This window comes from Diabrotica virgifera, chromosome 9 (genome assembly GCF_917563875.1).
Source record: "Diabrotica virgifera virgifera chromosome 9, PGI_DIABVI_V3a".
NCBI lineage: Eukaryota > Metazoa > Arthropoda > Insecta > Coleoptera > Chrysomelidae > Diabrotica > Diabrotica virgifera.
Window position 1 is genome coordinate 174,646,612 of NC_065451.1, and position 27,977 is coordinate 174,674,588.

The following is a 27,977-nucleotide window of genomic DNA, read 5'->3' on the forward strand; positions in this document are numbered from 1 at the left end:
TGTAATTTATTTTTATTTATTTATTTATTTTCAACGGGCTGCTGCCCAATAGGATTACAAGTTGATAATATATTTTAATGTACTTATGTGTATCAATAATTAAAATAAAATAAAATATAAATATCACAATCTTAATCACGTAATTCAGATTTACATATCACAACAAATAAATGGACCGTGATAATCGTGACGTCAAATCAATGTTGCCTACTCTGGAATAATTTCCAAACAAAACAAAAATGTGTCAAAAATTCACACGTGGTGTTTATTTTCGTTTTTATAATTGGAATATGTATATTGCAAAGAATATTTTTACATGGAGTTAGACACAATTTTAAGATCTATTAGAAAAGACGATATTACGATAGTAATGAGGGGCTTTATTGATAAAAGTGACGGGGAAAGGGGGAGAGGAAAAGTTGACGAATATGTTGGGGAATTTGGACTAGGTGTCAGAAACAAAAGAGGGGATAGACTCGTGGATTTTTGTCAAAATGAACATTTTCCAGTAATGAACACAATGTTCCAGCTACCCGACAGAAGATTGTACACTTGGAGATCTCTTACAGACAACAAAGACCGCATCGTCAGAAACCAAATAGACTATATACTGGTCAAAAATAGATACAAAAATTCCATAAAAGCAGTAAAGGCGTACCCCAGAGCAGATGTCAACTTAGATCATAACCCGCTGATAGCAGTAACGCACTTGAAACTCAAAAAGATAGTAAGACATAATGGTAGGGGAGCCCAAGCGGGGATTTTTGCAGTTACTCGAGCGCGTCAGATTATCATATGGGGAGAAACCTGGTACCCTGCATATGTACCTCTACCATATATTGGCTCTTAACACAGGGGAGTTCGTTAAGGGGGGCCCGAAAAAAAAATCTATCCTTAAAAAAAGTCGAAATTGTCAGATTAAGATAAGGTAAGTTGAGTACATGCAAAAGAGTGTATATTTCAAAAATCTGACGATTTGAGCCGGCCGTAAGGAAATGGGTGAGTCCCAAAATTTCACAAGAAAAAAGCGAATATTTCGCGAAATGAATGACAGATCGAAAAACTAAAAAATATGTGCTCAATATTTTTTAAAAATCTATCGAATGATACCAAACACGACTTCCCACGGAGAGGGGTGGGGGGTAAATTTAGTATTTTAAATACGAATCCCGCGATATTTCGCGAAATGAACATCAGATCGAAAAACTGTAAAATACACTTATTTAATATGTTTAAACAATCTATCGAATGGCACAAAACACGACCCCCCACGGAGGTGGGGTGGGGGGTTACTTTAAAATCTTAAATAGGATCCCCCATTTTTTATTGCAGATTTAAATTCCTTACGAAAAAATAAGTAACTTTTATTCGACACATTTTTTCGAATTATGCATAGATGGCGTTATAATCGGAAAAAACGATTGTTGGAGATGGAAAATTAAATTAAAAAATGGCAAGCGCCCACTAAAATGGAAAATGTTACTTAACTTTTTTTTGTTTTAGGACCTACTCTTCACAACCCAATAGGTCTCCAAAGCGCTCGAGTGACTGCACATTTAGCATACTTTGCTCCCCTACCATAAAAATAAACCATCACTTGATTATACGAAATTAAGAAAAACAGAAATACATAAAAAAATGATCCAACAAGTCAACTCAAATCTAACACAAGTAGAAGAAGAAATTTTAACATCAGAAGATGTCAATGAAAAATGGAATAAAATACAGAAGGCATTGCTAAAGGCTGGGGAAGAAAATTTAAAGCCTGCACAGACAAATAAAAAGCAGAAGTGGATGACTTCGGAAATTCTAGCATTAATGGAAAAGAAGAGAAAAGCCAAAGGGAGAAATGAGCCAAAATACAAAGAACTACAGAATAAAATTAAAGTAGAGATAAAAAAGGCCAAGGAAAAGTGGTTAACAGAACAATGCAAAGAAATAGAAGAGTATGACAGAAAATACGACAGCTTTAATATGCATAAAAAAAATAAAAGAGCTAACAAGCACCAAAAAGCGAGCACACTATGGGATACTTAAAGATGATAACGGTAAACTCATCGCAGACATCAAAGATAAATTAAGGTTTTGGCAGGAATACATAATGAAACTATTCGACGATGATAGAATGATACAAGAAGAACCACAGGAACAAACAGGACCGAAAATAATAATGTGCGAATTAGAACAGGCAATTAGAAATGCAAAGACCGCAAAAGCAGTAGGCCCAGATCAGATACCCACTGAGCTAATTAAATGCATTGACGAAGAAACACTGCATATACTTTTATAGATCTGTTCAACAAGGTATATACAACAGGAGTAATACCCCAGGATTGGTTGCTGTCCACATTTGTAACACTACCAAAGTCAATACATGCGACAGAATGCTCCCAGTACAGAACAATTTCTTTAATAAGCCACACACTTAAGATATTCCTCAAAATAATACATGGAAGACTATACAAAAAAATAGAAGAAGATATAGATGACACCCAGTTTGGTTTCAGAGGAGGACTAGGAACGAGAGAGGCTCTGTTCGCTTTTAACGTTCTCGCGCAAAGACGACTAGATATGAACCAAGATCTCTATGTCTGCTTTATAGATTCTCAAAAGGCTTTTGATAGAGTACGACATCAGAAACTCATAAAACTTTTAAAAGAGAAGAATGTGGACAGTCGAGATATACGGGTTATTGTCAATCTGTACTGGAATCAAAAAGCAACGGTTAAAATCGAAAATGTCGAGACAGAGGCCATAGAGATCAAGAGAGGTGTTAGACAGGGTTGCGTGTTGTCTCCATTGTTATTCAATCTGTACAGCGAAGCTATTTTTAAGGAAGCAATATCAGAGGAAGAACAGGGTATATCAATAAACGGAAAAATCTTGAACAACATAAGATTCGCAGACGACACCGCTATTTTTACAGACAGTCTAGATGCACTGCAACTATTAGTAAATAGATTACATCAAGTCAGTATGGACTATGGACTACAAATGAACGTTAAGAAAACCAAGTTCATGATTATTTCTAAGCAACATACAGGAGGAAGGTTGGATATCGAGGGAAAACACAAATATCTGGGAACCTGGGTAAATGAAAACAATGACCAGGGTAGAGAAATCAGGACACGCATTGAAATTGCAAGACAAGCATTTATAAAAATGAAAAAGACGTTTCTTAATCGAGACCTTCCTCTGGAGCTGAGGATAAGAGCCTTAAGATGCTACGTGTTCTCGACTTTGTTGTATGGAATGGAAAGCTGGACACTAAAAGTAGAAAATATAAAGAAGTTGGAAGCCTTTGAGATGTGGTGCTATAGAAGGATTTTGAAAATACCATGGATCCAACGAGTTACAAATGCAGAAGTGTTAAGAAGGCTGCAAAAGGATTGCGAGGTGATAAAGAACATCAAAACAAGGAAGCTGGAATATTTAGGCCACATTACCAGAGGTGCGAAATATGAGATATTAAGGCTCATAATGCAAGGTAAAATAAAGGGTAAAAGATCCATAGACAGAAGAAGAATTTCCTGGCTGAGAAACTTAAGAGAGTGGTATAGTTGCAGCTCAGTTGATCTTTTCAGAGCAGCCGCCAATAAGGTACGGATAGCTGTGATGATAGCCAACCTCCGATAGGAGAAGGAACTACAAGAAGAAGAATGTATATTGCTTGTAGGATGTTTAATTTTTACAAAATGGTGATGTGTTGTGTACCCGCGATTGTAATCAATGCTCATAGTATATTTCCCACCATATTTCCAAATAGGACAAGTTAAGAACCTAAAGAAACGCAGTAAGTACCATGTAGTGATTGTAGTGTGTAAATCCTTGATTTTGTGTATAGGTCTGGATCCCGCGTATGAAAAAAAAGTTGATTAATAACAAGCTGAAAATTTGTTAATAGCAAATTTACTCTCTTTTAACGTAGATAAAACAGTAGCATTGTCCTATAAAGGAGCTCTTCAACCCTTACCTCTTCATAACAGCCAGATCAGTATCGTTGATTCTGTAAAGTTTCTTGGTATTTTTTTAGATAGCAATCTGAAATGGTCCCTTCATATTGATGTGTTAAGCAAGAAACTATCCTCAGCTTGCTTTGCAATAAGATCTGTTTCGAAGGAAATGAATTTAGCCTCTTCCAAAATAACATATTTTTCCTTTGTTCGAGTCACATCTTCGATATGGTCTCCCTTTTTGGGGTTCTGGTACGGCTGCCCAATCTGATGTTATTTTTAAATTACAAAAAAGAGCAATAAGATGTCTGTTTGGCCTCAGAAGAACAACACATTGCAGAAGCTACTTCAAAGATCACAGGATTCTAACACTGCCTTCTTTATATATTTTAGAAACTGTTTGCTTAATTCGTAAACATCTACATGTCTTTCCAGCAAGACCTAGACATGACTATTCCACCAGAAATTCTACCTTTGACATCTATTTACCGATCCCGTCCAGTGAGTTAGTAAAGAAATCTATATTATATTCTGCAAAAAAACTTTACAACCATCTCCCTCTACAACTTAAATCTGCAACATCTTTCCCCAAGTTCCGTAAAATGACTAAAGCCTATTTATCTGAAAGACCATATTATTCAACAGCAGAGTTTCTTAACCAATAACTAAGAAAGTACAGTATTCTTATTTATAAGTATAATCTTAATCTATATTTGAGTGTCATATGCAGCAGCTTAACTTAACTTATTAAATTTCTTAAGGTAAAATATGCAATTTGCAAATTTTTTTTTAAATTTTGCAATAGATTGTTACTGTTTTTTTTGTTTCTCTTCATTATTTTTATTTATATAGACGATTTATATCATTTTAGTAAATTGTATTTGTTATTGTTCTTATTTATGATTCTTGTAAGCTTTGTCTATAAAATTGTTAAATTTTTCATGACAATAAAGCATATTTCTATTCTATTCTATTCTAAGGGTGTCTAGTCCGACAAACTTTGATATATGGAAACACTGGAACAGGGGAAGTTTTAATTGTGGAAAAGGTTAAAAATTTGGAACGGTCAGAACACGAAAACGGCACATATGTATTTTGTCCGACAGAACAGACTTAAACTCTCCGAACAGAGATTAAAATCTCATGCAAAAATCAGACTGCTATTTATCACCAAATGGGCGTTTTAATGAGTCGAACATGTAGAATATGTCAATTGACAGGAATTATGACAGGTGATAAATAGCAGTCTGATTTTTGCATGAGAGTTTAATCTCTGTTCGGAGAGTTTAAGTCTGTTCTGTCGGACAAAATAAATGTGCCGTTTTCGTGGTCTGACCGTTCCAAATTTTTAACCTGTTCCACAATTAAAACTGCCCCTGTTCCAGTGTTCCCATATATTAAAGTTTATCCGACTAGACACCCTTAAGCTATTAACAAATTTTCAGCTTGCTATTAATCAACTTTTTTTTTCATACGCGGGATCCAGACCTAGCAGGGACATTTATAAAATTAAAAGCAATATGATTGATATGACTAACAAAGATTGTGTCTTTAGAAAAAATGAGCAGATAATTTATTGTTAAAACAAAATAAAATTAAAAATGATTACACAAATCACGTGTATAATCAATTGACAGACGTCAAACGTTTGCTTTATTTGGAAACTTTTTTGACGTTTTGACGTCACACTATCACGGTCCATTCAGCCTTCGGTGCAAAAAAATCTAGATCAGGGTGAACATTTGCCCATCTTAGTGCTCGAGATAAAAAGTTGTTATAATCATAGTTGGTTCTGTGAATAGGAACATAGAAAGTTTGGTTTATTCGTGTTCTACGGAGAGGTACATGGAGACCAACCTGCTCAAGTAGCTGAGGACACAAAACTGTTGAATTAACTATGTCATAAAGCATCCTTGCATCTTTAATTATTTGTCGGTTATGCAATGAGAGAATACCAAGTTGGGTTTCAATTTGATAATTTACTTGATATTTTGATTTGATTTTTGATATGTAAATATTATAAGATGGGGACCATACACAAGAACAATACTCTAGATGAGGTCTAACTAGAGAACAATATAGCAGTTTAATTGCTTCAATATTCTGAAAGTCTCTATCTAGTGCATCTTTTTATAAAACCAAGCATTTGTAAATATTTAACTCAAAATACATTTTACTGCTGTCAGAAAAGAGAAAAAAATATTTATTTGACAAATAAACATTGCTTTTCGCTTAAATTAAATATTAAAACTGCCAAGAGGCAGGTGGGCGGCTGTTTGACATTTAATTTAAGCGAAAAGCAATGTTTATTTATGAAATAAACATTTTTTTCGGTAAACAAGGGTATTTTGAGTTAAATAAATTACGTACATTCTTCTTTTTGCGTCAATTATCTTATCTTATCTTCTCTTCGTATATTAATTTAATTCAAAAATTATTTTTGACCACCCTGTAAAAATAATGATGTTAATGTTTATATTACTGAATAGAGAATTGAATAACATTTCAAATGAGCTATCACACGACCCCTATTGCCATTTAAAAAAATCATCGATGACGTCATCACGCAAAAATCGATGACGTCACTATTATGGGATATACGTCGAAAAATCATAATACAAAAATAAAAATCGACCTGTTAGAGCTTTAGCTCTGAAAATAATTAAGTCATGAGATAATAGAGCATTTCCACACTTTATGAACACACTGTAAAAACTTCACAATATTGTAGCCTTCTGACTTCGCATTTTTGATCACCTTAGTGGGTCCCACATTTCGTTTTTTCGAATAATTTTCTATTGTTAGTAAACAATTTTATTACGTCCATTCAATCCAATTTCAAAATAACAATGACAGGAACGCCGAAAAGTTCGCAAACCACTCCAGATGTGAATTCACAGCGACCCTCGTCCTGAACCTTTCGATGACCATTTCCTTTGATGAGGACGGATTTACCGACAACTAGTGGAGCTCTTCGATATTGCACACTGATCGCGACGAGGTTCGGTACGTTGTTGCATGGTGCCGTCCACACTTAAGTTCGAGACGAGGTTAACCGTAACAGTTAACCAGACAATCAAACAACTTTCTGTCTTGGTGACTGAAGATGCAAATCAGTTTATTATATAGGAACATCATATTTTCCACCAAAGTCTACATTTAACAAATATTCCATATTTTGTGAAGGCTTGGAACAAATAGCTGAATATTGTTTATCCATCTGCACACTATTATCCTGCTGACTTCAATTTACCAAATTGTGAATGGTTTTCAAATGATATGTGCTCTACAACAATTCCTCTACCAAGTTCTGAAGTTGAAGCCCTGCAGGTTGTGTCTGGTATGTACGCACACCACAATTTGCTTCAGTCCAACACCATTGTGAATACAACTGATAATATTCTGGACTTGGTGCTGGTTGATGATGCTGATGTTACTGTGACTAGAGCAGATGAAGCTCTTTTGAGGGAGGGTATGCTTCACAAACCCCTGGAATTTGAGGTAAAGATAACCAAAAGCGACCCAATGATAGTGGTTTGGTTAGTGACGGATTCTATAGGGACTTCAAGTCAGCTGACTATGTGAAAATAACTGATTTTTTGTCACAGTTCTGTTGGGATAATTTATTTTTGGGAAAACCACTGAATCCAATTGTAAATATTTTTTATGATATAGTTTATTTAGATATACAACTCATCCGTTCATCCATTGACATTTTTACACCGAAAGCTGAATTCATTTCGGGCCTCAGGTGTATGTTTATTTGAGTGGTTGTGGAATAGATATAGTCATGTGCAATAGTCATTATTGTGAAATGTAAATCTGAATTACGTAATTAAGTTTGTGATATCTATATATTTTATTTTATTGTATTATTGTATTATTATTACCATTTTGGACTTACACTTACTTACTTACACTTCTACAAGTATATTGGAATATACAATATAATCTCATTTCTAAACAAAATTTAAAACCCACACTATTAGCCTGATGAAAGAATACAAAACTTTACGAAAACCTCAAAAAAAATAAAGGAAGGATGAAAATTTGGAAATAGGTAGTTGAAATTGTCTATTATTATATAAGAAAAAGTTTACAATTCTACATCCCCTCCATTTTACAAAAATTGGGGGTCTCGAGGGTGAAAAATATACATTCAAAATAAGTCTGGAATTGGATAAAAAGGCTAATTTTAAGCAATCGAGGTGTCACGTGTCACGTGACCAACAACGAGGTGATAAGATGAATGGGGACTGAGAGAGAACTCCTAAATATTGTAAAAAACAGAAAAACGAGTTACCTAGGACATACCTACTTACAGAGGAGAAAGATACAACTTTTTACGACTCATAATGGAAGGAAGAAGAGGTCCAGGAAGAAGAAAATGCTTCTGGCTGAAGAATGTAAGAGACTGGACAGGCATGTACTCACATTCGATACTAAAAACAGCTCAATATAGAGAGCTTTGCTGTAGTTATAGCCAACGTTCAGTAATGTAGAAGGCACCTTAAGAAGAAGTATGTTGTTTCAAATCATATATTATACCAAATTATTTAAAAGAAATGGTTTCATGTGTGCAATTTCAAATGTGATGCTAATTTTATGAGAAAACTGCTTAAAACAAATTTCACACTTGTATGGTTTTTCTCCAGTGTGCACTCTCAAATGTGTTTTCAAATGACCTGCTTGACTAAATTGCTTAAAACAAATTTCACACTTGTATGGTTTCTCTCCAGTGTGAACTCTCAAATGTCCTTTCAAAATAACTGCTTGACTAAACTGCTTAAAACAAATTTCACACTTTACGGTTTTTCTCCCGTGTGGCCTCTCGAAATGTTTTTTCAAATGACCTGCTTGACTAAATTGCTTAAAACAAATTTCACACTTGTATGGTTTCTCTCCAATGTGAACTCTCAAATGTCCTTTCAAATTACCTGCTTTACTAAAGTGCTTAAAACAAATTTCACACTTCTATGGTTTCTCTCCAGTGTGAACTCTCAAATGTCCTTTCAAAATAACTGCTTAACTAAACTGCTTAAAACAAATTTCACACTTTACGGTTTTTCTCCCGTGTGGCCTCTCAAATGTTTTTTCAAATGACCTGCTTGACTAAATTGCTTAAAGCAAATTTCACACTTGTATGGTTTCTCTCCAGTGTGAACTCTCAAATGTGTTTTCAAATTCTGTGCTTGACTAAACTGCTTAAAACAAATTTCACACTTGTATGGTTTCTCTCCCGTATGAACTCTCATATGATTTTTCAATTTACCTGCTTCACTAAATTGCTTAAAACAAATTTCACATTTGTATGGTTTCTCTTCAGTGTGAACTCTCAAATGTGTTTTTAAGCTAGATGCATGGTTAAACTGCTTAAAACAAATTTCACACTTGTATGGTTTCTCTCCAGTGTGAACTCTCAAATGTGTTTTCAAATTCTGTGCTTCACTAAATTGCTTAAAACAAATTTCACACTTGTATGGTTTTTCTCCCGCGTGAACTCTCATATGATTTTTCAAGGTACCTGCTTCACTAAATTGCTTAAAACAAATTTCACATTTGTATGGTTTCTCTTCAGTGTGAACTCTCAAATGTGTTTTTAAGCTAAATGCATGGTTAAACTGCTCAAAACAAATGTCACACTTGTATGATTTTTCACCAGTGTGCACTCTCAAATGTACTTTCAAATTACCTGCTTGACTAAATTGCTTAAAGCAAATTTCACACTTGTATGGTTTTTCTCCCGTGTGAACTCTCATATGATTTTTCAAGGTACCTGCTTCACTAAATTGCTTAAAACAAATTTCACATTTGTATGGTTTCTCTTCAGTGTGAACTCTCAAATGTGTTTTTAAGCTAAATGCATGGTTAAACTGCTTAAAACAAATTTCACACTTGTATGGTTTTTCTCCAGTGTGCACTCTCAAATGTGTTTTCAAATGACCTGCTTGACTAAATTGCTTAAAGCAAATTTCACACTTGTATGGTTTTTCTCCCGTGTGAACTCTCATATGATTTTTCAAGGTACCTGCTTCACTAAATTGCTTAAAACAAATTTCACATTTGTATGGTTTCTCTTCAGTGTGAACTCTCAAATGTGTTTTTAAGCTAAATGCATGGTTAAACTGCTTAAAACAAATGTCACACTTGTATGATTTTTCACCAGTGTGCACTCTCAAATGTACTTTCAAATTACCTGCTTGACTAAATTGCTTAAAGCAAATTTCACACTTGTATGGTTTTTCTCCCGTGTGAACTCTCATATGATTTTTCAAATGACCTGATTGACTAAATTGCTTAAAACAAATTTCACACTTGTATGGTTTCTCTCCCGTGTGAACTCTCATATGATTTTTCAATGTACCTGCTTCACTAAATTGCTTAAAACAAATTTCACATTTGTATGGTTTCTCTCCAGTGTGAACTCTCAAATGTGTTTTCAAATTCTGTGCTTCACTAAATTGCTTAAAACAAATTTCACACTCGTATGGTTTTTCTCCCGTGTGAACTCTCATATGATTTTTCAAGGTACCTGCTTCACTAAATTGCTTAAAACAAATTTCACACTTGTATGGTTTTTCTCCCGTGTGAACTCTCATATGATTGTTCAAGGTACCTGCTTCACTAAATTGCTTAAAACAATTTTCACATTTGTATGGTTCCTCTCCAGTGTGAACTCTCAAATGTGTTTTTAAGCTAGATGCATGGTTAAACTGCTTAAAACAAATTTCACACTTGTATGATTTTTCATCAGTGTGCACTCTCAAATGTACTTTCAAAGTACCTGCTTCACTAAATTCCTTAAAACAAATTTCACACTTGTATGATTTTACCCCAGTATGTACTCTCATATGTCTCTTCAAAAACCATTTGTGAGAAAACTGCTTAGAACAAATTTCACATTTATAAGATCTTTTTTCAGTAGCAACTTTCATATTTCTATTCGATATTTTTCCTTCAGTGTGTCGATTCATGCCATTTCCTTTGTAAGATGAATCTTCAAGGAGTTTTTCCGTAATTTCCGTTTTGTTTTCATCTTGGGGATAACCTAAAATACAAACCAACTCTAATGTAATTATTCAAGTAAAATGGAAAATTAATGAGATAATCAGCAGAAGTAGTAAATGATATAAATATGTTTTAGAAGCATGTGTTTTTGTCTTTTATACCTGAAATAAGGTGCTGGAGTCCTTATTGCAGTTCATAAAAGTGAGTCCAAGTCCAGACATGCTCCGAATGCCGTACAGAACCTCGTCGCGAACACTGAAGCGATCAACACAGGTTTGCGACGTTGTTGCACAGAGTCTTGATAAGTAACAAACCGAACCTCGTTTCGTACTCCGAATTGCGAGTCCAGATGTGAATTCACAGCGACCCTCGTCCTGAACCTTTCGACGACCCTTTCCGTTGATGCGGACGAATTTACCGACAACTAGTGGAACGCTTCGATGTTGCACCCTGATCGCAACGAGGTTCGGTACGTTGTTGCATGGTGCCGCCCACACTTAAGTTCGAGACGAGGTTAACCTTAACAGTTAACCAAACAATCGAACAACTTTCTGTCTTGGTGACTGAAGATGCAAATCAGTTTATTATATAGGAACAGCATATTTTCCACCAAAGTCTACATTTAACAAATATTCCATATTTTGTGAAGCCTTGGAACAAATAGCTGAATATTGTTTATCCATCTGCACACTATTATCTGGCTGCTGACTTCAATTCACCAAATTGTGAATGGTTTTCAAATGATATGTGCTCTACAACAATTCCTCTACCAACTTCTGAAGTTGAAGCCCTGCAGGTTGTGTCTGATATGTACGCACACCACAATTTGCTTTAGTCCAACACCATTGTGAATGCAACTGATAATATTCTGGACTTGGTGCTGGTTGATGATGCTGATGTTACTGTGACTAGAGCAGATGAAGCTCTTTTGAGGGAGGGTATGCTTCACAAACCCCTGGAATTTGAGGTAAAGATAACCAAAAGCGACCCAATGATAGTGGTTTGGTTAGTGACGGATTCTATAGGGACTTCAAGTCAGCTGACTATGTGAAAATAACTGATTTTTTGTCACAGTTCTGTTGGGATAATTTATTTTTAGGAAAACCACTGAATCCAATTGTAAATATTTTTTATGATATAGTTTATTTAGATATACAACTCATCCGTTCATCCATTGACATTTTTACACCGAAAGCTGAATTCATTTCGGGCCTCAGGTGTATGTTTATTTGAGTGGTTGTGGAATAGATATAGTCATGTGGAATAGTCATTATTGTGATATGTAAATCTGAATTACGTAATTAAGTTTGTGATATCTATATATTTTATTTTATTGTATTATTGTATTATTATTACCATTTTGGACTTACACTTACTTACTTACACTTCTACAAGTACCGGGTGTCCACTTATATTTTCCCCCATTTTAACTGCCTATAACTTCTAAACGGCTCAAGATAGAAATATGCGGTTTTCACTGAAATATTTTATTTTAGTAAAAGTTTTGTCTGAATGGATGGAATTTTTTATATCCCTTTCAAATACGAAATAAAAAATGGCGGATTTTTGAAAAAACTTTGTTGCCTTTTTTTAATGGAACACCCAGTATATTCTTTTGTAAATTGAAAGAAAGGTCATTCACCTATCTAGCGATATAAAGTTTTTCAAAATCGTTTGTCAAATCACTGAGTAATTAATTTTTAAAATGAGAGGTGCAACGTGGATATCACATACCTAAATAACATAACTAAGCAAGTTATGTGATTTCCACATTGCATCTCTCATTTTAAAAATTAACTGCTCAGTCATTTGACAACCGATTTTAAAAAAATTTATATCGCCGGATAGATAAATGACCGTTTTTTCAAGTTTTTAGGTAAATGACCATTTTTTATATCGCTTTAAATAAAAAATGGCGGACTTTTGAAAAAAAACGTTGTTGACTTTTTTTATTAAAAAACCCAGTATATTTTTTTATGTCTTGAAAAAACGGTCATTTACCTATCCAGCGATATAAAAATTTTTAAAATCGGTTGCCAAATGACTGAGCAATTAATTTTTAAAATGAGAGATGCAATGTGGAAATCACATAACACAATATCATTTTGCTCAGTTATGTTATTTAGGTATGTGATATCCACGTTGCACCCCTCATTTTAAAAATTAATTAATCAGTGATTTGACAACCGATTTTGAAAAACTTTATATCGCTGGATAGGTGAATGATCTTTCTTTCAATTTACAAAAAAATATACTGGGTGTTCCATTAAAAAAAAGTCAAGAAAGTTTTTTCAAAAATCCGCCATTTTTTATTTCGTATTTGAAAGCGATATAGAAAATTCGATCAATTCAGACAAAACTTTTACTAAAATAAAACATTTCAGCGAAAACCGCATATTTCTATCTTGAACCGTTTAGAAGTTATAGGCAGTTAAAATGGGGAAAAATATAAGTGGACACCCGGTATATTGGAATATACAATATAATCTCATTTCTAAACAAAATTTAAAACCCACAGTTTTAGCCTGATCAAAGAATACAAAACTTTACGAAAACCTCAAAAAAAAATAAAGGAAGGATGAAAATTTGGAAATAGGTAGGTAGTTGAAATTGTCTATTATTATATAAGAAAAAGTTTACAATTCTACATCCCCTCCGTTTTACAAAAATTGGGGGGTCTCGAGTGTGAAAAATATACATTCAAAATAAGTCTGGAATTGGATAAAAAGGCTAATTTTAAGCAATTTTTGTTCTATAGAGTTTTTTCAATAAGTCAATAATTTTCGAGTTATTTGCGAATGAATATGTTCATTTTTTTAAACAAAAACATGTTTTGGAACCGTTTTTCGCAAATAACTCAAAAAGTAGTTTATTGAAAAAAATATTCTTAGCAAACATATAGCTTATAAAGAAGTGAAAACAAAACAACTAATAAAATAATAATTATAGTACACACCTCAGAACAAAATTCAAATAACGCCAAGGTATAGGCATATAGATATATATTTATGATATAAGTATCCCGAATAAAGTACGTGCCTCCTAGTGGCGGGATACGGGCAACAATACATTGGCTTATAGGGCAGTCCTTACAGTAGGGATCCTGGCTCATACAGAAAAATGCAGGCGGGTGTGGGGTAATACGGCACTTTGGTTGCATTGGTGGTGTATTGGCTAAATGTGCAGGGCAGGGTATGGTGCTGATAGAAAAGGCATTCAGGCATCAAATATCCAAACAAAATCTTTTCAGACCATAAAAATGAAAAGACCTTTCTCCAAAGATATAAAAACTTATACTGAAATGATGGCATCTCCTGAGGTAAAATGTCATCATCATCAATGGTGCTACAGCCCTATGAAAGAGCCTCGACCTTCTTAAGTCTATTACGCCAGTCAGTCCTATCCATTGGCCTACCCCTATTTCTACTTCCCACAGGTTGGGACATAAGGATTCTTCTAGAAGGGTTGTTATGCTGTGATCTTGCTAGATGTCCTGCATATCTTAGTCGTCCTATTCTTATAAGAGATACTACGTCTTTTCCACCAAATATATGTTTATATCTGTGGTATACCTCGTAGTTGCACCTCCTCCTCCAAATACCATTTTCACAGATGCCACCGAATATGCCTCTCAGGATCCTTCGTTCAAATATAAGCAGAAGGTTTTCATCTGCCTTGGAGATGGTCCATGTCTCCGATCCATATGTCAACACTGGTTGTATAAGGGTTTTGTATATGGTTATTTTTGTTTTTTGGCTTAAGTTTCTGCTTCTCATATGTCTACTCAGTCCAAAATAGCATTTGTTCGCTAGGATTATCCTTCGCTTGATTTCTTCTGTCATGACGTTTTCCTTGGTGATCAGGGAGCCTAAGTATGTGAATTTGAGGTAAAATGTACCGGAAGTAAAATGAGCCTCCATTCGGATCTCCGGGTGAGGACTATCTCAGGGGGAACACCATTGCAGGTTAGAAAAATCAGGATAGGGTCGTGGAATCTTGGTAGTCTTACAAGTAAGAGTCTGGAGTTAGTGGATGCGCTCAAACGAAGGAGAGTTCAAATTGCTTGCATTCAAGAAACTAGGTGGAAAGGTCAAATGGCAAAAGATCTAGGTGAAGGTTACAAATTGTGGTATGCAGATAGTAGTAACAGTAGAAATGGAGTTGGTATAATTGCTGATAGTGAAATGAAAGATAACGTAGTGGAAGTTGTAAGAACGAGTGATAGAATGATGTCAGTGAAATTTGTAATTGATAAAGAGGTATTGAATGTTGTATGTGTGTATGCTCCTCAAACAGGTCTGGGTGAGAATGAAAGAAGAGCTTTCTATGACCAATTAGGAGACGTCCTGAGTGATATTCCGTCAGAGGAGAAAGTTATAATAGGAGGTGATTTCAATGCACATGTGGGCCAAGCCAAGGCAGGATACGAAGCAAAACATGGGGGATTAGGCTTTGAAACTAGAAATGAAGCTGGATATGACATGCTTGAATTAGCAACAGCATTGGATATGGCGATTGTTAACACATTCTTTAAAAAGAGAGAAACTCAACTTATTACCTACACAAGTGGACAACATCAATCCCAAATAGACTACTTTATGATAAGGAAAGAAGACATACGTGAATGCAAGGACTGCAAGGTAATAGTTAGTGAGACAGTAAGCCAACAACATAAGCTGCTTGTTCTGGACATCGAAGTAAAAAGCGAAACTCAACAAAAATATCGGAGAGGACCACAGATAATCAAGTGGTGGCTGCTAAAAGATGAGAAAGAAGGTCTATTCAGGAGAAGAATAGTAGAAAAAATATGTTGGAAAATGAAAGGAATCTCTAATACAATTTGGAGAAAATGGCCAGTAGTATTAGAGAGACTGCTATTGAAATACTGGGGAAAACGTCAGGAAAAAAGTTTGAGGATAAAGAGACTTGGTGGTGGTCAAACGAAGTACAAGGAAAAATAAAAGAGAAGAGAAAATTATATAAAAAGTGGCAAGAAACCAGATCCGACACAGAGCTTCAAAACTATATGGTGGCGAAAAAGGAAGCGAAAGTAGCAGTAGCAAAAGCCAAAGCAGAATCGTATTCAAACCTATACGATCAACTTGATACCAGGGAAGGCGAAACGAAGATATATAAAATAGCCAAACAGAGAGCAAAGAAAGCAAAAGATTTTAATCAGATTAGATGTATCCGAGATGAAAATAATAAAATACTAGTTCACGAAAGGGATGTCAAAAAGAGATGGAGAAAGTACTTTGACAGCTTACTAAATGAAGAATTTGACAGACAGCCTGTAGAGTCAACGGAGACAGTAGCAGCAATGGTCACCAAAATAACAAACGAGGAAGTGGCTCAAGCGCTTCAAAAAATAAAGAAAGGAAAAGCGGTAGGACCAGATGATATTCCTGGGGAAGTATGGAGAGCATTGGGAGAGACAGGAACAAGGTGGCTAGCAGGTCTATTTAATAGAATTATGGAAGTTGGACAAATGCCAGACGAATGGAGAAGCAGTATACTGGTACCTGTTTACAAAAACAAGGGAGATATACAACAATATACAAACTACAGGGCTATAAGGCTCAAAACAGACGGGCCACTCTGCAGCGCTACTCTGTGGATCCACAAAAGTAGTTTACCGTGGGTTCTTATGCGAGCGACTGTGGCCGGCTACAAACGCTCGTCTGAATTGCGACGGCCACTCTACATAAGAACACACGGTAAATCATCGTCAGCCACTGTGTGGATCCACAGAGTAGCGCTGCAGAGTGGTCCGTCTGGTTAGAGCCTTAAACTGCTTAGCCACACCATGAAAATATGGGAAAGAGTAATTGATAGACGGATACGTGAAGAGACCGAAATATCCGAGAATCAATTTGGCTTTATGCAGGGCAGATCAACAACAGATGCAATTTTCATTATAAGGCTGATGGAAAAATACAGGAGTAAAGAAACAAACGCTCATATGGTATTCATTGATCTTGAGAAAGCATATGATAGAGTACCTCGAGGAATTCTGTGGTGGGCACTCAATAAGAAAGGAGTCCCTGGTGAATATGTAAAGATTGTGAGGGATATGTATGAGGGAGTAACGACTAGTGTTAGGACAGGTGTGGGAGAGACTGATAAATTCCATGTGAAAGTAGGATTGCACCAAGGCTCTGTGCTTAGTCCGTATTTATTCTCATTAGTTTTGGACCAGATAACAGCGAAACTACAGGGTGACATTCCATGGTGCTTAATGTATGCTGATGATGTTGTGTTAGTAGGAAATAGTGAAAGAGACTTAGAACAAAAACTGGAACAGTGGAGGCAAGCTGTGGAGGAAAAAGGTTTAAAACTTAGTAGGACAAAAACAGAGTATTTGGAATGTTCATTTAAAGATGGAGTTACTACAAATAGAATGGTATCTTTGGATGGTAAACTGATTGTAAAAAGCAATAGTTTTAAGTACCTGGGATCGGTATTACAGAGTAATGGAGAAATAGATGGAGATGCATGCAGTAGAATTAGGGCTGGATGGATGAAGTGGAAAGAAGCGAGTGGTGTGTTGTGTGACAGAAAAATTCCAATGAAGCTGAAGGGAAAATTCTATAAAACAGCCATAAGACCGGCTATGATGTACGGAACTGAATGTTGGGCAGTGAAGAAGAAAGAGGAACAACGAATGCATGTGGCGGAAATGAGAATGCTTAGATGGATGAGTGGAGTGACAAAGAAGGATAAAATTAGAAATGAGTATATTAGGGGAAGTCTAGGTGTGGCACCAATTGATGCCAAAATGAGAGAGCATAGGTTAAGATGGTTTGGTCATGTTCAACGTCGAGACGTTAATCACCCAATACGAAGAATAGCTGAAGTGCAGATTCCTGGAAGGAGTAGGAGAGGAAGACCAAAGCCCATATAGCACACAATGTCCGATGGACGTCCATATAACGTACATTTAAAGTCCAAACGTCCATGGACCAAAACTGGACGTACTATGTACGTACATTAGGCGACGTCCATTGGACGTTTGGTTTCAACGTACATTGGACATCCATTTGTGGTCCATGGAGATTTTACACAAAACGATGAGAATCTTCTTGACAACGTTGTCGCTCTTCGCGCTATCGGTCGTGAAAGGTAGTATTAGGCAGGTACTTTTAGGGGATTATCGCTGTTAATTGTTGTGGAATACTGAAGGAGGATTTATTTATGATAATTCACAGAATGGCAAACCCGCTTGCAATATACAACAACCGTACTGACTCTAAAAATAATATTTTTGGAACTGCCGAACAGAGAATAAACCTCTTTTAAATGTGCATGCTTCATAGGACGCCATTATCTGAATCTCGGGGTGTAATGCTAGTTCGCCTCCATGTGGTGCACCCTGGGTAACGCTAAATGAACTAGCAAAAATTTGGCGGCAGACGAACGAAAAACAAAAACAATATCCTGCCAACATCACAGATCACAAACAGAAATCTTATCTATACGTAAACATACGATGGGAACAAATAAAGGTTCTTCTCAGAACCAACTGACTAGAGATCTCGGACCGTGTATCCGAGTCTGTCACCTTAACATCGAGGGCATAAGCCAGGCAAAATGCCAAGTGTTGCAAAAAATCCTACACGATAACGACATTGACCTGGTTGCCATACAAGAGACCCATACTGAAGACAAAGTCCAGCTTGATTTAAGGGGAAAGATACCTGGCTACGATTTACTGGGAGCCACATATGATAAACATTACGGCGTCGCAACCTACATTCGCTGCAATATAGAAAATGGTTTCCTACTTTCTGCTTCCAATGAAAATAATATACATGAAGTAGTCACCAAGATTGGAGATATTACCGTAGTTAACATATACAAACCTCCAGCCACTACATGGAACCCAGAAGTGCTAAAGACTCATCCACATCCTACTATATACATCGGCGACTTCAACAGCCACCACGAAATGTGGAAGTACACCACGAATGATGAAAATGGGGAGGCACTAGTAGAATGGTCCGAAGAGCAAAACACATACCTAGTTTTTGATGCCAAAGACAGAGGAACATTTAAATCAGCTGCATGGAGAAAAGAATATAACCCAGACCTATGTTTTGTCTCAAAAGATACCAATGACAGACCACTAACAACTGCGAGAAGTGTCCTTGCAGACTTCCCACATACTCAACATCGTCCGGTGCTTATCACCATCGGAATATCAATTCCAATAATTCGATCATATCCTCGACCCAGGTGGAATCTTAGAAAAGCAAACTGGAAGAAATTCTCTGAACAACTAGACCGGACCTTGAGCTGGGTCCCTCCAACCAGCAAACATTATGAGAGGTTTGTGGGCGCAGTAATAAGCACTGCCAAGAAAACCATCCCTAGGGGGTATCGCAAAGAATATGTGCCTGGATGGACTGAAACATGTGAAGACTTATACACGAAGTTTCTCGAAAGTGGTGACCGAGAAATAGCCGATGAGCTTTTACACAACATCGATACAGCTAGACGCCAAAAATGGATAAAGACTGTCGAAAACCTTGACTTCAAAAAATCAAGCCGGCAGGCATGGTCCTTGTTGCGGAAAATTGGAGGAGCTAACCAGCTGGAATCCAGAGAGTCTAAAATGTCTCCTAACAAGGTTGCCTCCCATATAGTATCTCTATCCAGAGCTCCACGAGATCGAACACATACTACCAACGTGAAAAGAGACTTAAGGGCATTAAAACAAATGAACAGAACGAACTCCGAATATTCAGCAAGAATACTTATTTCTGAAATCACACATGCGCTGAAAGAAATGAAATTAGGTAAAGCACCTGGGTTTGATGGTATCCATCCAGAGTTCTTGATACACAGTGGTGCATACACGAAACAGTGGCTTGCAATGTTCTTTAATGATATACTTCAGTCAGGTAACATTCCTTTCTCACTTAAGCGAACAAAGATAATTGCAATTCCGAAACCGGGCAAATCAAACGATAAGCCAGAAAACTACCGCCCCATAGCTCTACTCAGCATGGTATATAAACTATTAGAAAAGCTTCTCCTCAACAGAATTAGTCACAGGATACTAGAAAATGTCCCCATTGAACAAGCTGGCTTCCGCCCTCATCGAAGCTGTACGGACCAAGTGCTGTCATTAACAACTTTTATAGAAGCTAGTTTTCAAAAGAAACAAAAGACAGCAACAGTATTTATAGATCTAACAGCAGCATATGATACTGTTTGGAGACAGGGATTAATATATAAACTGGCCCGCATTATCCCCTGCAGAAAGATAATTAACCTCATTGACAACATGCTGACCAACAGAGCCTTCCAGGTTATAATGGGAAAGGAGACGAGTAGACAGATGAAACTTAACAATGGTCTTCCACAGGGTTCTGTCCTTGCCCCTTTACTTTTCAGCCTCCATATTGCTGACATGCCTGAAACCGAATCTCGGAAGTTTGGATATGCTGACGACTGGACCCTTGCAACAAGCCACCAATCTTTAGAAACTACAGAAATCACTCTCACGAATGACTTATCCATCCTCAGCGAATACCTTAAGAAATGGAGACTACAGCCAAGTACTACAAAAACTGAAGTATCAGCTTTTCATCTAAACAACAAGTTGGCAAATAGAGAATTGCGAGTGTATTTTAATAACAAGCTGTTAAAACACAATAAATACCCGAAATACCTTGGGGTTACTCTAGACAGAACGCTCACATTCAGAGAACACCTGACGAAAACAGCAGCAAAATTGAAAACACGCAACAATATAATACAGAAACTCTGCGGCACTACATGGGGGTCCACAGCATCAACATTAAGATCCTCTGCTCTTGGCCTGATATATCCGGTGGCAGAATACTGTGCTCCAGTGTGGCTAAATAGCAGGCATACCCACCTGGTCGACACCCAACTAAACCGTACTATGCGTATGATAACAGGCACAATTAAGCCCACCCCTACAATGTGGCTACCTACCCTTAGTAATATAGCACCACCCAACCTACGCCGCGAACATGCATTGGTTAAAGAATATAACAAAATAATGGACAGTCGCCAGCTTCTAGTCCACAACGACATCCCCGATATTCTTGGAAACCGTCTCCGATCCAGGTTACCCCCTCTACAATCTGCTCAAGCGCTGCAGCAATCCAACTTTGACTTAAATACCCGATGGAGAGAAGATTGGGAAAGTAGGACAGATCCGCATTACCATAGTCTACCGGACATCATAGGGAAACCTGGCGAATTTGAACGTCCCCGTAAGATTTGGGCAGCCCTTAATCGAATTCGAACAAACTGTGGAAGATGCGCCGACTCCCTCCACAGATGGGGTAAACTCCCCTCGCCTTCTTGTGACTGCGGCGCTGCAAGACAGACGATCAGTCACATTGTTCAGGACTGCCCACGCAGAGCATACACAGGCGACCCTATAGACTTTGTAATGGCAACCGAAGGGTCAATCGAATATATAAAAAAATTGGACATCTGTTTGTGATGCATTGTATAATGCATAAATCTAACTATATTCTGTGATATACTTAAGCCATACGCTAAATAAAAAATAAATCTGAATCTCGTCTTTATTAAATTATTAGATACAATATAATAGGTACATCCTGTGATATATTTGTGTTTTCTGTTTATCGTGCAAGTGCAGTCGTGCATTAATGAAGTTCCTATAATAAAGTATATAATGTAATAAAGTTATAGTAAAGAGAAATAAAAAAGTTCTTTTGTGTAATATTTTAAAGTATAAGTTTAGTATTATAGGAACTATTTCCTATAAAGGCTTTTTGGTATGTATTCACAAAATTATGGTTACTAGATTGCTTTCTGAAAAGTGCCCTACAAATGTCCATAAGACGTACATTGAATGTACACAAGGTGTACACTGAAAGCTCCAATACAACGTACAATGTACGTTTGTAGCGGACGTTCTATGGACGTCCAATTTTGTGAACTCTGGACGTTCGTTGGACGTCCATCGGATGTCCATTGTACCTTAGCGGGACGTCCATTGGACGTTCCAATGTACACAGATGTATGTCCATAAAACATACTTGTGCTATCTGGGAGAAGACCTGGGGGAGACGATAAGGCAGGACATTGTTGGTAAAGGGGATTGACATTGATATGACCCAAGATAGAATTGTGTGGAGAAAAGCAATTAGGGAAGCCGACCCCGCATAGGGATAAGGCAAAGAGAATGATGGAGTTATTTATGATACAGTGCGTAAATCGTTCAGCTGGACATAGGGAACCTACATTGTATATATTTAGATACATAAATACATACATTGTATTATATTAAGATAATTGTGGCAACTTCGCTCTCTCAATGACAATATAGTTGTTAGCATTAAGGGGCATTAACCTCAAAATTGACAATTAATTTCGGGTGACACAAATAAACGTCAACACATGACATTGTAGTAGAACTATTTTTGATCTAATGGGAAAACTGTGTCTGTTTAATTTGGAAATTAATTTTTAAATAAAAGATATTTTAAAAATTAAAGTAAAATTATTAATGTATCAGTCATAATCTTTGTTTTTGATTTATTTATGGACTACCTTGCATTCAAAATCACTCATTTTATTCGTTCTAACAGCTCTATTGCACCAGAAACTCGTACTCGAACAGAAGTTTCAACTAACACAGGTTAGCGCAGTTGCCACAATGCTCTCAATGTATATTCCCTATGTCCAGCAGAAAGATTTACGTACTGTATAAGTGTTAAAAGTACAATTCAAATGCTCAAAAAGTGCAGCGAATTCTGCAATTGACATGAATGCCTTAAAAATGTACTTTTAACACATATATCATACAATATTTTTTCTACAAACGTGTTAAAAATGAAATAATACAGTTTAAATTAAATTTAAAAAAAAATCATTTTTCAAATTGCACAAATTGTACTGTTAATATTAATGTTAATAAATGAAATATAAATATTTTGACGTTTGCTTTCAAAATTTGACATTTCACTTTTAACTGCAGTGCCCTAAAAATTTTAAAGCACCCAGTGCTTTAAAGTGACATTTTTAAGGCTCCTATGGAGTGCTAAAAATTGCATTTTTAACACCTTTGTAGAAAAAATACTTTAACTACTCTATGCCATATTATGTATAAGTTTTTAGTTTGTGAAAAACAGTGTAACAGTGTAACAGTGTATTTTAAATGGTACTTACTTTTTCGCACTGTTTTTGACACACTTTCATATAATCAAATATGTATCCTTAACTTTGGCGTTGTCATGGTGATGACATAATGAGCAATAAATTACAACAAAAATGTTGACAGTTTTATGGTTTGAAAGAAATTAAAATTTTTAACTGTCAAAGTTCTAAAAATTGCAGAATAGAAATCATGTATAGCACTCGCGATGTATAGCACTCGCACCGCTGTCGCTCATGCTCTAAACATCGCGTGCGTTCGCAAAAAGCATACTTCACGAACTGTTTCATAGATAACTATTATCTGTAACGACTAAATTTTATACCATTAACATTTGTAAATATCTGAATTGATGATTGGTAATATAACTTTTCGAAAGTGATGTAAAATACTGGATGATCCATTTAAAATTACCAATGCATTTTGACTTACCCTTATCTGACTTATGAATATTAACAACTTAATCAGTTTTATTTAATTTAAATATTATTAGACAATTAATTACTAACTAAAACAATATTCCATTTTCGTGAGATATGCTACGCCTATGGTTTATGGAGGGTATAGGTATTGGTTACAGGATTTGTGCTATCATGGTCCTGGGAATGGAGAATAGTGAAAAAACTCTATAGAACAAAAGTTGCTTAGAGTTGCTTAGAGTCATTTTCACCCCCCATTTTTGTAAAATGGAGGGGATGTACAATTGTAAACTTTTTCTTATGTAATAATAGACAATTGCATCTACCTATTGCCAAATTTTCATCCTTCCTTTATTTTTTTTGGGGCAGATTGTTCTTTGATCAGGCTATATGATATGGTGGAGATAATATGTAGATGATGTGTTCTCAATAGGGCCTCATAGATCAGAATTGTTGGACACATTCCTAAATATTATAAACGATCAAGAAGAGACAATAAAATTTACAATGGAAAAGGAATATAATAACACCCTAGCTTTCCCCAATGTTTTAGTCTCAAAGAAGGATACTGGATATAAGACTTAAGTGTATATAAAACCAACACACACCCACAGATATCTAAATTACAAATCAAATCACAACATCAAAGTTAAAAAGGGAATCATTAAATCCTTATATGATCGAGCCAAAATTACTTGTTCTAACGAAAACTCATCCTTAGAAGAAAAACAATTGTTAACATCTGTTTTATTAAAAAATGATTATCTTTTGTCATTTATAAATACATAATAAGGAATAGCCAAGATTGGATCGAATGGAACAGAACAACTTAGAACGGAATCCTGTAACATTCACAAGAAATAATACGAGGAAAATATCAACACCCTGTATAAAAGGATTATCCAAGAAACTTAAAACAATAGGAAATAAATTCAACATTTCAATAACATTGAAGACAAACAAACCCATTGAGATATGTTTTATCTAAAACTAAGCCTAACAATGAACAAGAAAGAACAAAGAATTGTATTTATAAAATACCTTGTGAATGCAAACAATTTTATTTAGGTGAAACATCAAGACCATTAAACATAGAACAAGTGAACATTAGTCTTATATATTAATAATAGAGAATTTGATAGATCTCAAATATGTCAACATGCATGGGACAATGACATAGAGTTCAGTGGAAAGATTCAAGTATAGTGCTGAAAGAAACAGATAATAAAAAGGGAAAAATCAAAGAAGCTGCTCTAATTATGCTGAATGAAACCAATTGTGTTGCAAATTCCTCGATAGAATGCAGTAGGATGTGGTTACCCATACTAAAAGAGGAAGTCAATAGAAAGAAAATACCCTGATTAGTAAGTCAATAACATATCGAGAATAGTACACAATTTATATTTTAATATTATGATAGGTCTATCTATGAAGAAGGTCTGTAGGGTGGCCTAGAAAAAGGTGAAAAGATGCAGTCAAAGAAGATCTAGAGAAAATGGGAGTGCGATAATGGGAATTAGTGGCACAGGAACGACAAACATGGAAGGCAATAGTAAACGCGGCAAAGACTCACGAAGAGTTGTAACAGTTGTAACGCCATTGATGATGATGATGTATTATTAATATTATTTATACCATTATACCTAATTTAAAATAACATATATATTTAACATGTTATGTAGCATATGTTAACATAATAACATATAATTTAAAATACATATAAAATCAGAGTTTGGTGTTAGTTTTGAGAGTAAACTGAATGTAAGACCAGATACTTATAATGTCGGGATAGTATCATGAGGTTTTTTTCTGGTTTTCCTTGTGATTTACTATGGAATCACTAACACGAGAATTTTACTGTCACCATTGCAAGTACAGTAGACTCAATTGCGATTATCCGAGGTAACTGGGACCGTGACTACCTCGGATACGGAATAACTCGGTTAACACTGAGATTGGTTATATTGATAGAAAACACGTAAATAATCATAACTGTGGATATTTTAATGACAAAATTAATACAGTACTATCTATAAAAGATAAAAACATTTACCTTATCAATATTACTGTTTAAAAAAGTATTTGATTTTGTATAAGCTTTTTTCCTCTGTTTGATATTGAGGCGGCGATGTTGCGCCAAGGTTGAAAATTGTAACTCACCTGTTATGACTTTTGCCTCGGTTAACCGAGGGGCTCGGATGACCGAGACTCGGATAATCGCGAGTCTACTGTAGTTGTTTTTTAAAGACAAATCACATGCTATGATTTTTTTGTGACAGATATTCTTGAGTTAAAGTCGATTTCATGTAATCGAATAAAATATCTTTCAATAAAGTTGTCCCAGGAAAGCAACTCATAAATATTGGCAATATCATTTTAAAGTCTTCTACTTTAAAATTTCGATGGCTTAAAGCACACTTATTGTATGTCCATTTTTTTCTATTATTGAGTTGTGCACTGTACCTTGATGACCTCCTAGTCTATCATCCTGCACAGACATTGCATGTCCTAACGCATTTTCGTCGTATAAATAACATTTCAAAACTGTGTGCTATAGCGCTGTACTACAAGAGCTTAAACATTCAAACTCGATTTTCTCAAAAAATACATGTACGGACATACAATAATTGTACTTTAAGTCATCGATGTATAATATATGTCGTGAATTTCCGATATGAATTAGTCAGATTAAATTAAATTAGAAGAATTTTTTACTAAGCAACAACATTTTTGTTTAATTTAGTAATATTTCGTATTTTGATAACGACATCTGACGTGGAAGTTGAAACGTCCATAAAATCATTTTTTAAGTTAAATTGTAGCTTATTGCCCATTTACAATAATATATGAAATTAATAAATATAATTTATATTTACCTACATAAAGAATATATTACACAAAATGCTGATACCGAAACAATACACATTTCAAATAGACCAAATAGTAAAATTGTAAATAATTGATATACAGTACAACCTGCCACATCCGGACCTCCCCTTATCCGGATGGTGCTACCGTCCACATCTACCGAGATCTACAGAGAAAGGCAGTCCTGCTCCTGCTGTTGGACAATGCCCCCTGTCATCACAACCCAAAAGAACTAAAAGAAGGCTGAAATAAAGTGTCTCTTTTGCTCCTAAATGTGACATTCTTCTGTCAGCCTATGGACCAAGGTGTATAGAACAACGAACTGTCAATACTGTTCGTTGGTATAGAATCTATAAAATGTGTATATCAACAAAAGTTATTGACGGTGTTGATTACTGGAATGGATGAAGGAGAAAACATTTCAGAGACTCTAAAAAAGTGGTCTTGATATCCGGATTTTTTCATATCTGGATGGGTCGGTCGCCACATTGATCTGGATGTGGCAGCAACGAATATAAATATAGCCCACATCTATATTCTTTGGTGGCAGGTTTTACTGTATGTACCATGGACCTATAAATAAAGATATCTTTATTTATAGGTCCATGGTATGTACTAAATATTTTGTTAAAACTAACCTTCTTCAGTTTTTTGGTCTTCTTCAAATGGATCGAATTTATTTCCATGTTCTTCAATTTCAGTTTTTATGGGACATTTATTCAAGTCTACAGAATCACATGTGTCCTGGTTGTTGCATTCATCCTGAACTTCACATTTAAAGCTATCCAAAAGGGCATCATCCAAGTCATTATACTCTATTTCTATTTTGCACGTTTCCTCTGTAATTTCTTGTTTTACTTCCATTTTATTACAATTGATATACTTAAGGCTTGGAAGTATGTTTATGTTTTACTTTTACTACAACAAACAAACTGAAACCCCCTTTTATGACTGAAACTCAAACTCAAAACTGAACAAGAAACAAGAACAAACAAAAACAACAACAATAATAATGGCTCGCAGTGTTGCTTGTTCCTGTTATTTTAAGTAAAAACGTAAAAAAAACACATGTTATTTTTCGCTGTGTCTAATGGTCCACGGTTATTAGAAGATTAGACTTGATTAATTTAATTACGGTTGTCTTGTCCGACGGTGGTGGGGAGACTTATATTTTTGACTTTACGTCACAACAGTTTACATTCCCATATTTTTAAATTATTTTCGATCATTGAATGTGTGTTATTGTGTATATATGTGTATTATTTGTGTTATTATGAAATAATAAGACACATAGTACCATGGACCTGTGTTTATACGTCCATGCATAGTACACATTTTATCTTATACCGGGTGGTGAATCGTAAAAACGGCCATAGGAAACTCAATGTAAAATTCTGAATTGTTGAATTCCTGCTTCCCTAATTATTCTACGTCAAAAGTAATGAGAGAATACTTGTAGAGAATTAAAATCTGTATTAAAATCAAAAGTTAAAATTGTTCTACGATTTAAATGCATTCCAAAATTTTGAAAAATGTGATACATTTGCCACAGTATGCGTG

At 35.5% G+C, this 27,977-nt stretch overlaps 1 protein-coding gene across 2 annotated transcripts; it reads right to left on the reverse strand.

Annotated features, from left to right (window-relative positions):
- On the reverse strand, positions 1-27,977 carry LOC126891947 (zinc finger protein 271-like). Of its 2 annotated transcripts, XM_050661294.1 has the most exons (3): positions 27,056-27,977; positions 9,646-11,001; positions 1-8,638 (listed from the first exon to the last, which is right to left on the reverse strand). In XM_050661294.1, the coding sequence occupies exons 1-3, from the start codon at positions 27,279-27,281 to the stop codon at positions 8,496-8,498; spliced, it is 1,725 nt and encodes a 574-aa protein (XP_050517251.1). In that variant the 5' UTR covers positions 27,282-27,977; the 3' UTR covers positions 1-8,495. The 2 variants fall into 2 exon arrangements, with proteins under 2 accessions (XP_050517251.1, XP_050517250.1); XM_050661293.1 differs by having other exon boundaries at positions 8,479-11,001.

Coding starts and splice junctions, on each gene's coding strand:
- LOC126891947 (XM_050661293.1), bottom strand. CDS start 27,281: ATGGAAGTAAAACAAGAAATTACAGAGGAAACGTGCAAAATAGAAATA. Junction 11,002..27,055: donor AGACCAAAAAACTGAAGAAG/GTTAGTTTTAAC, acceptor TTTGTATTTTAG/GTTATCCCCAAGATGAAAAC.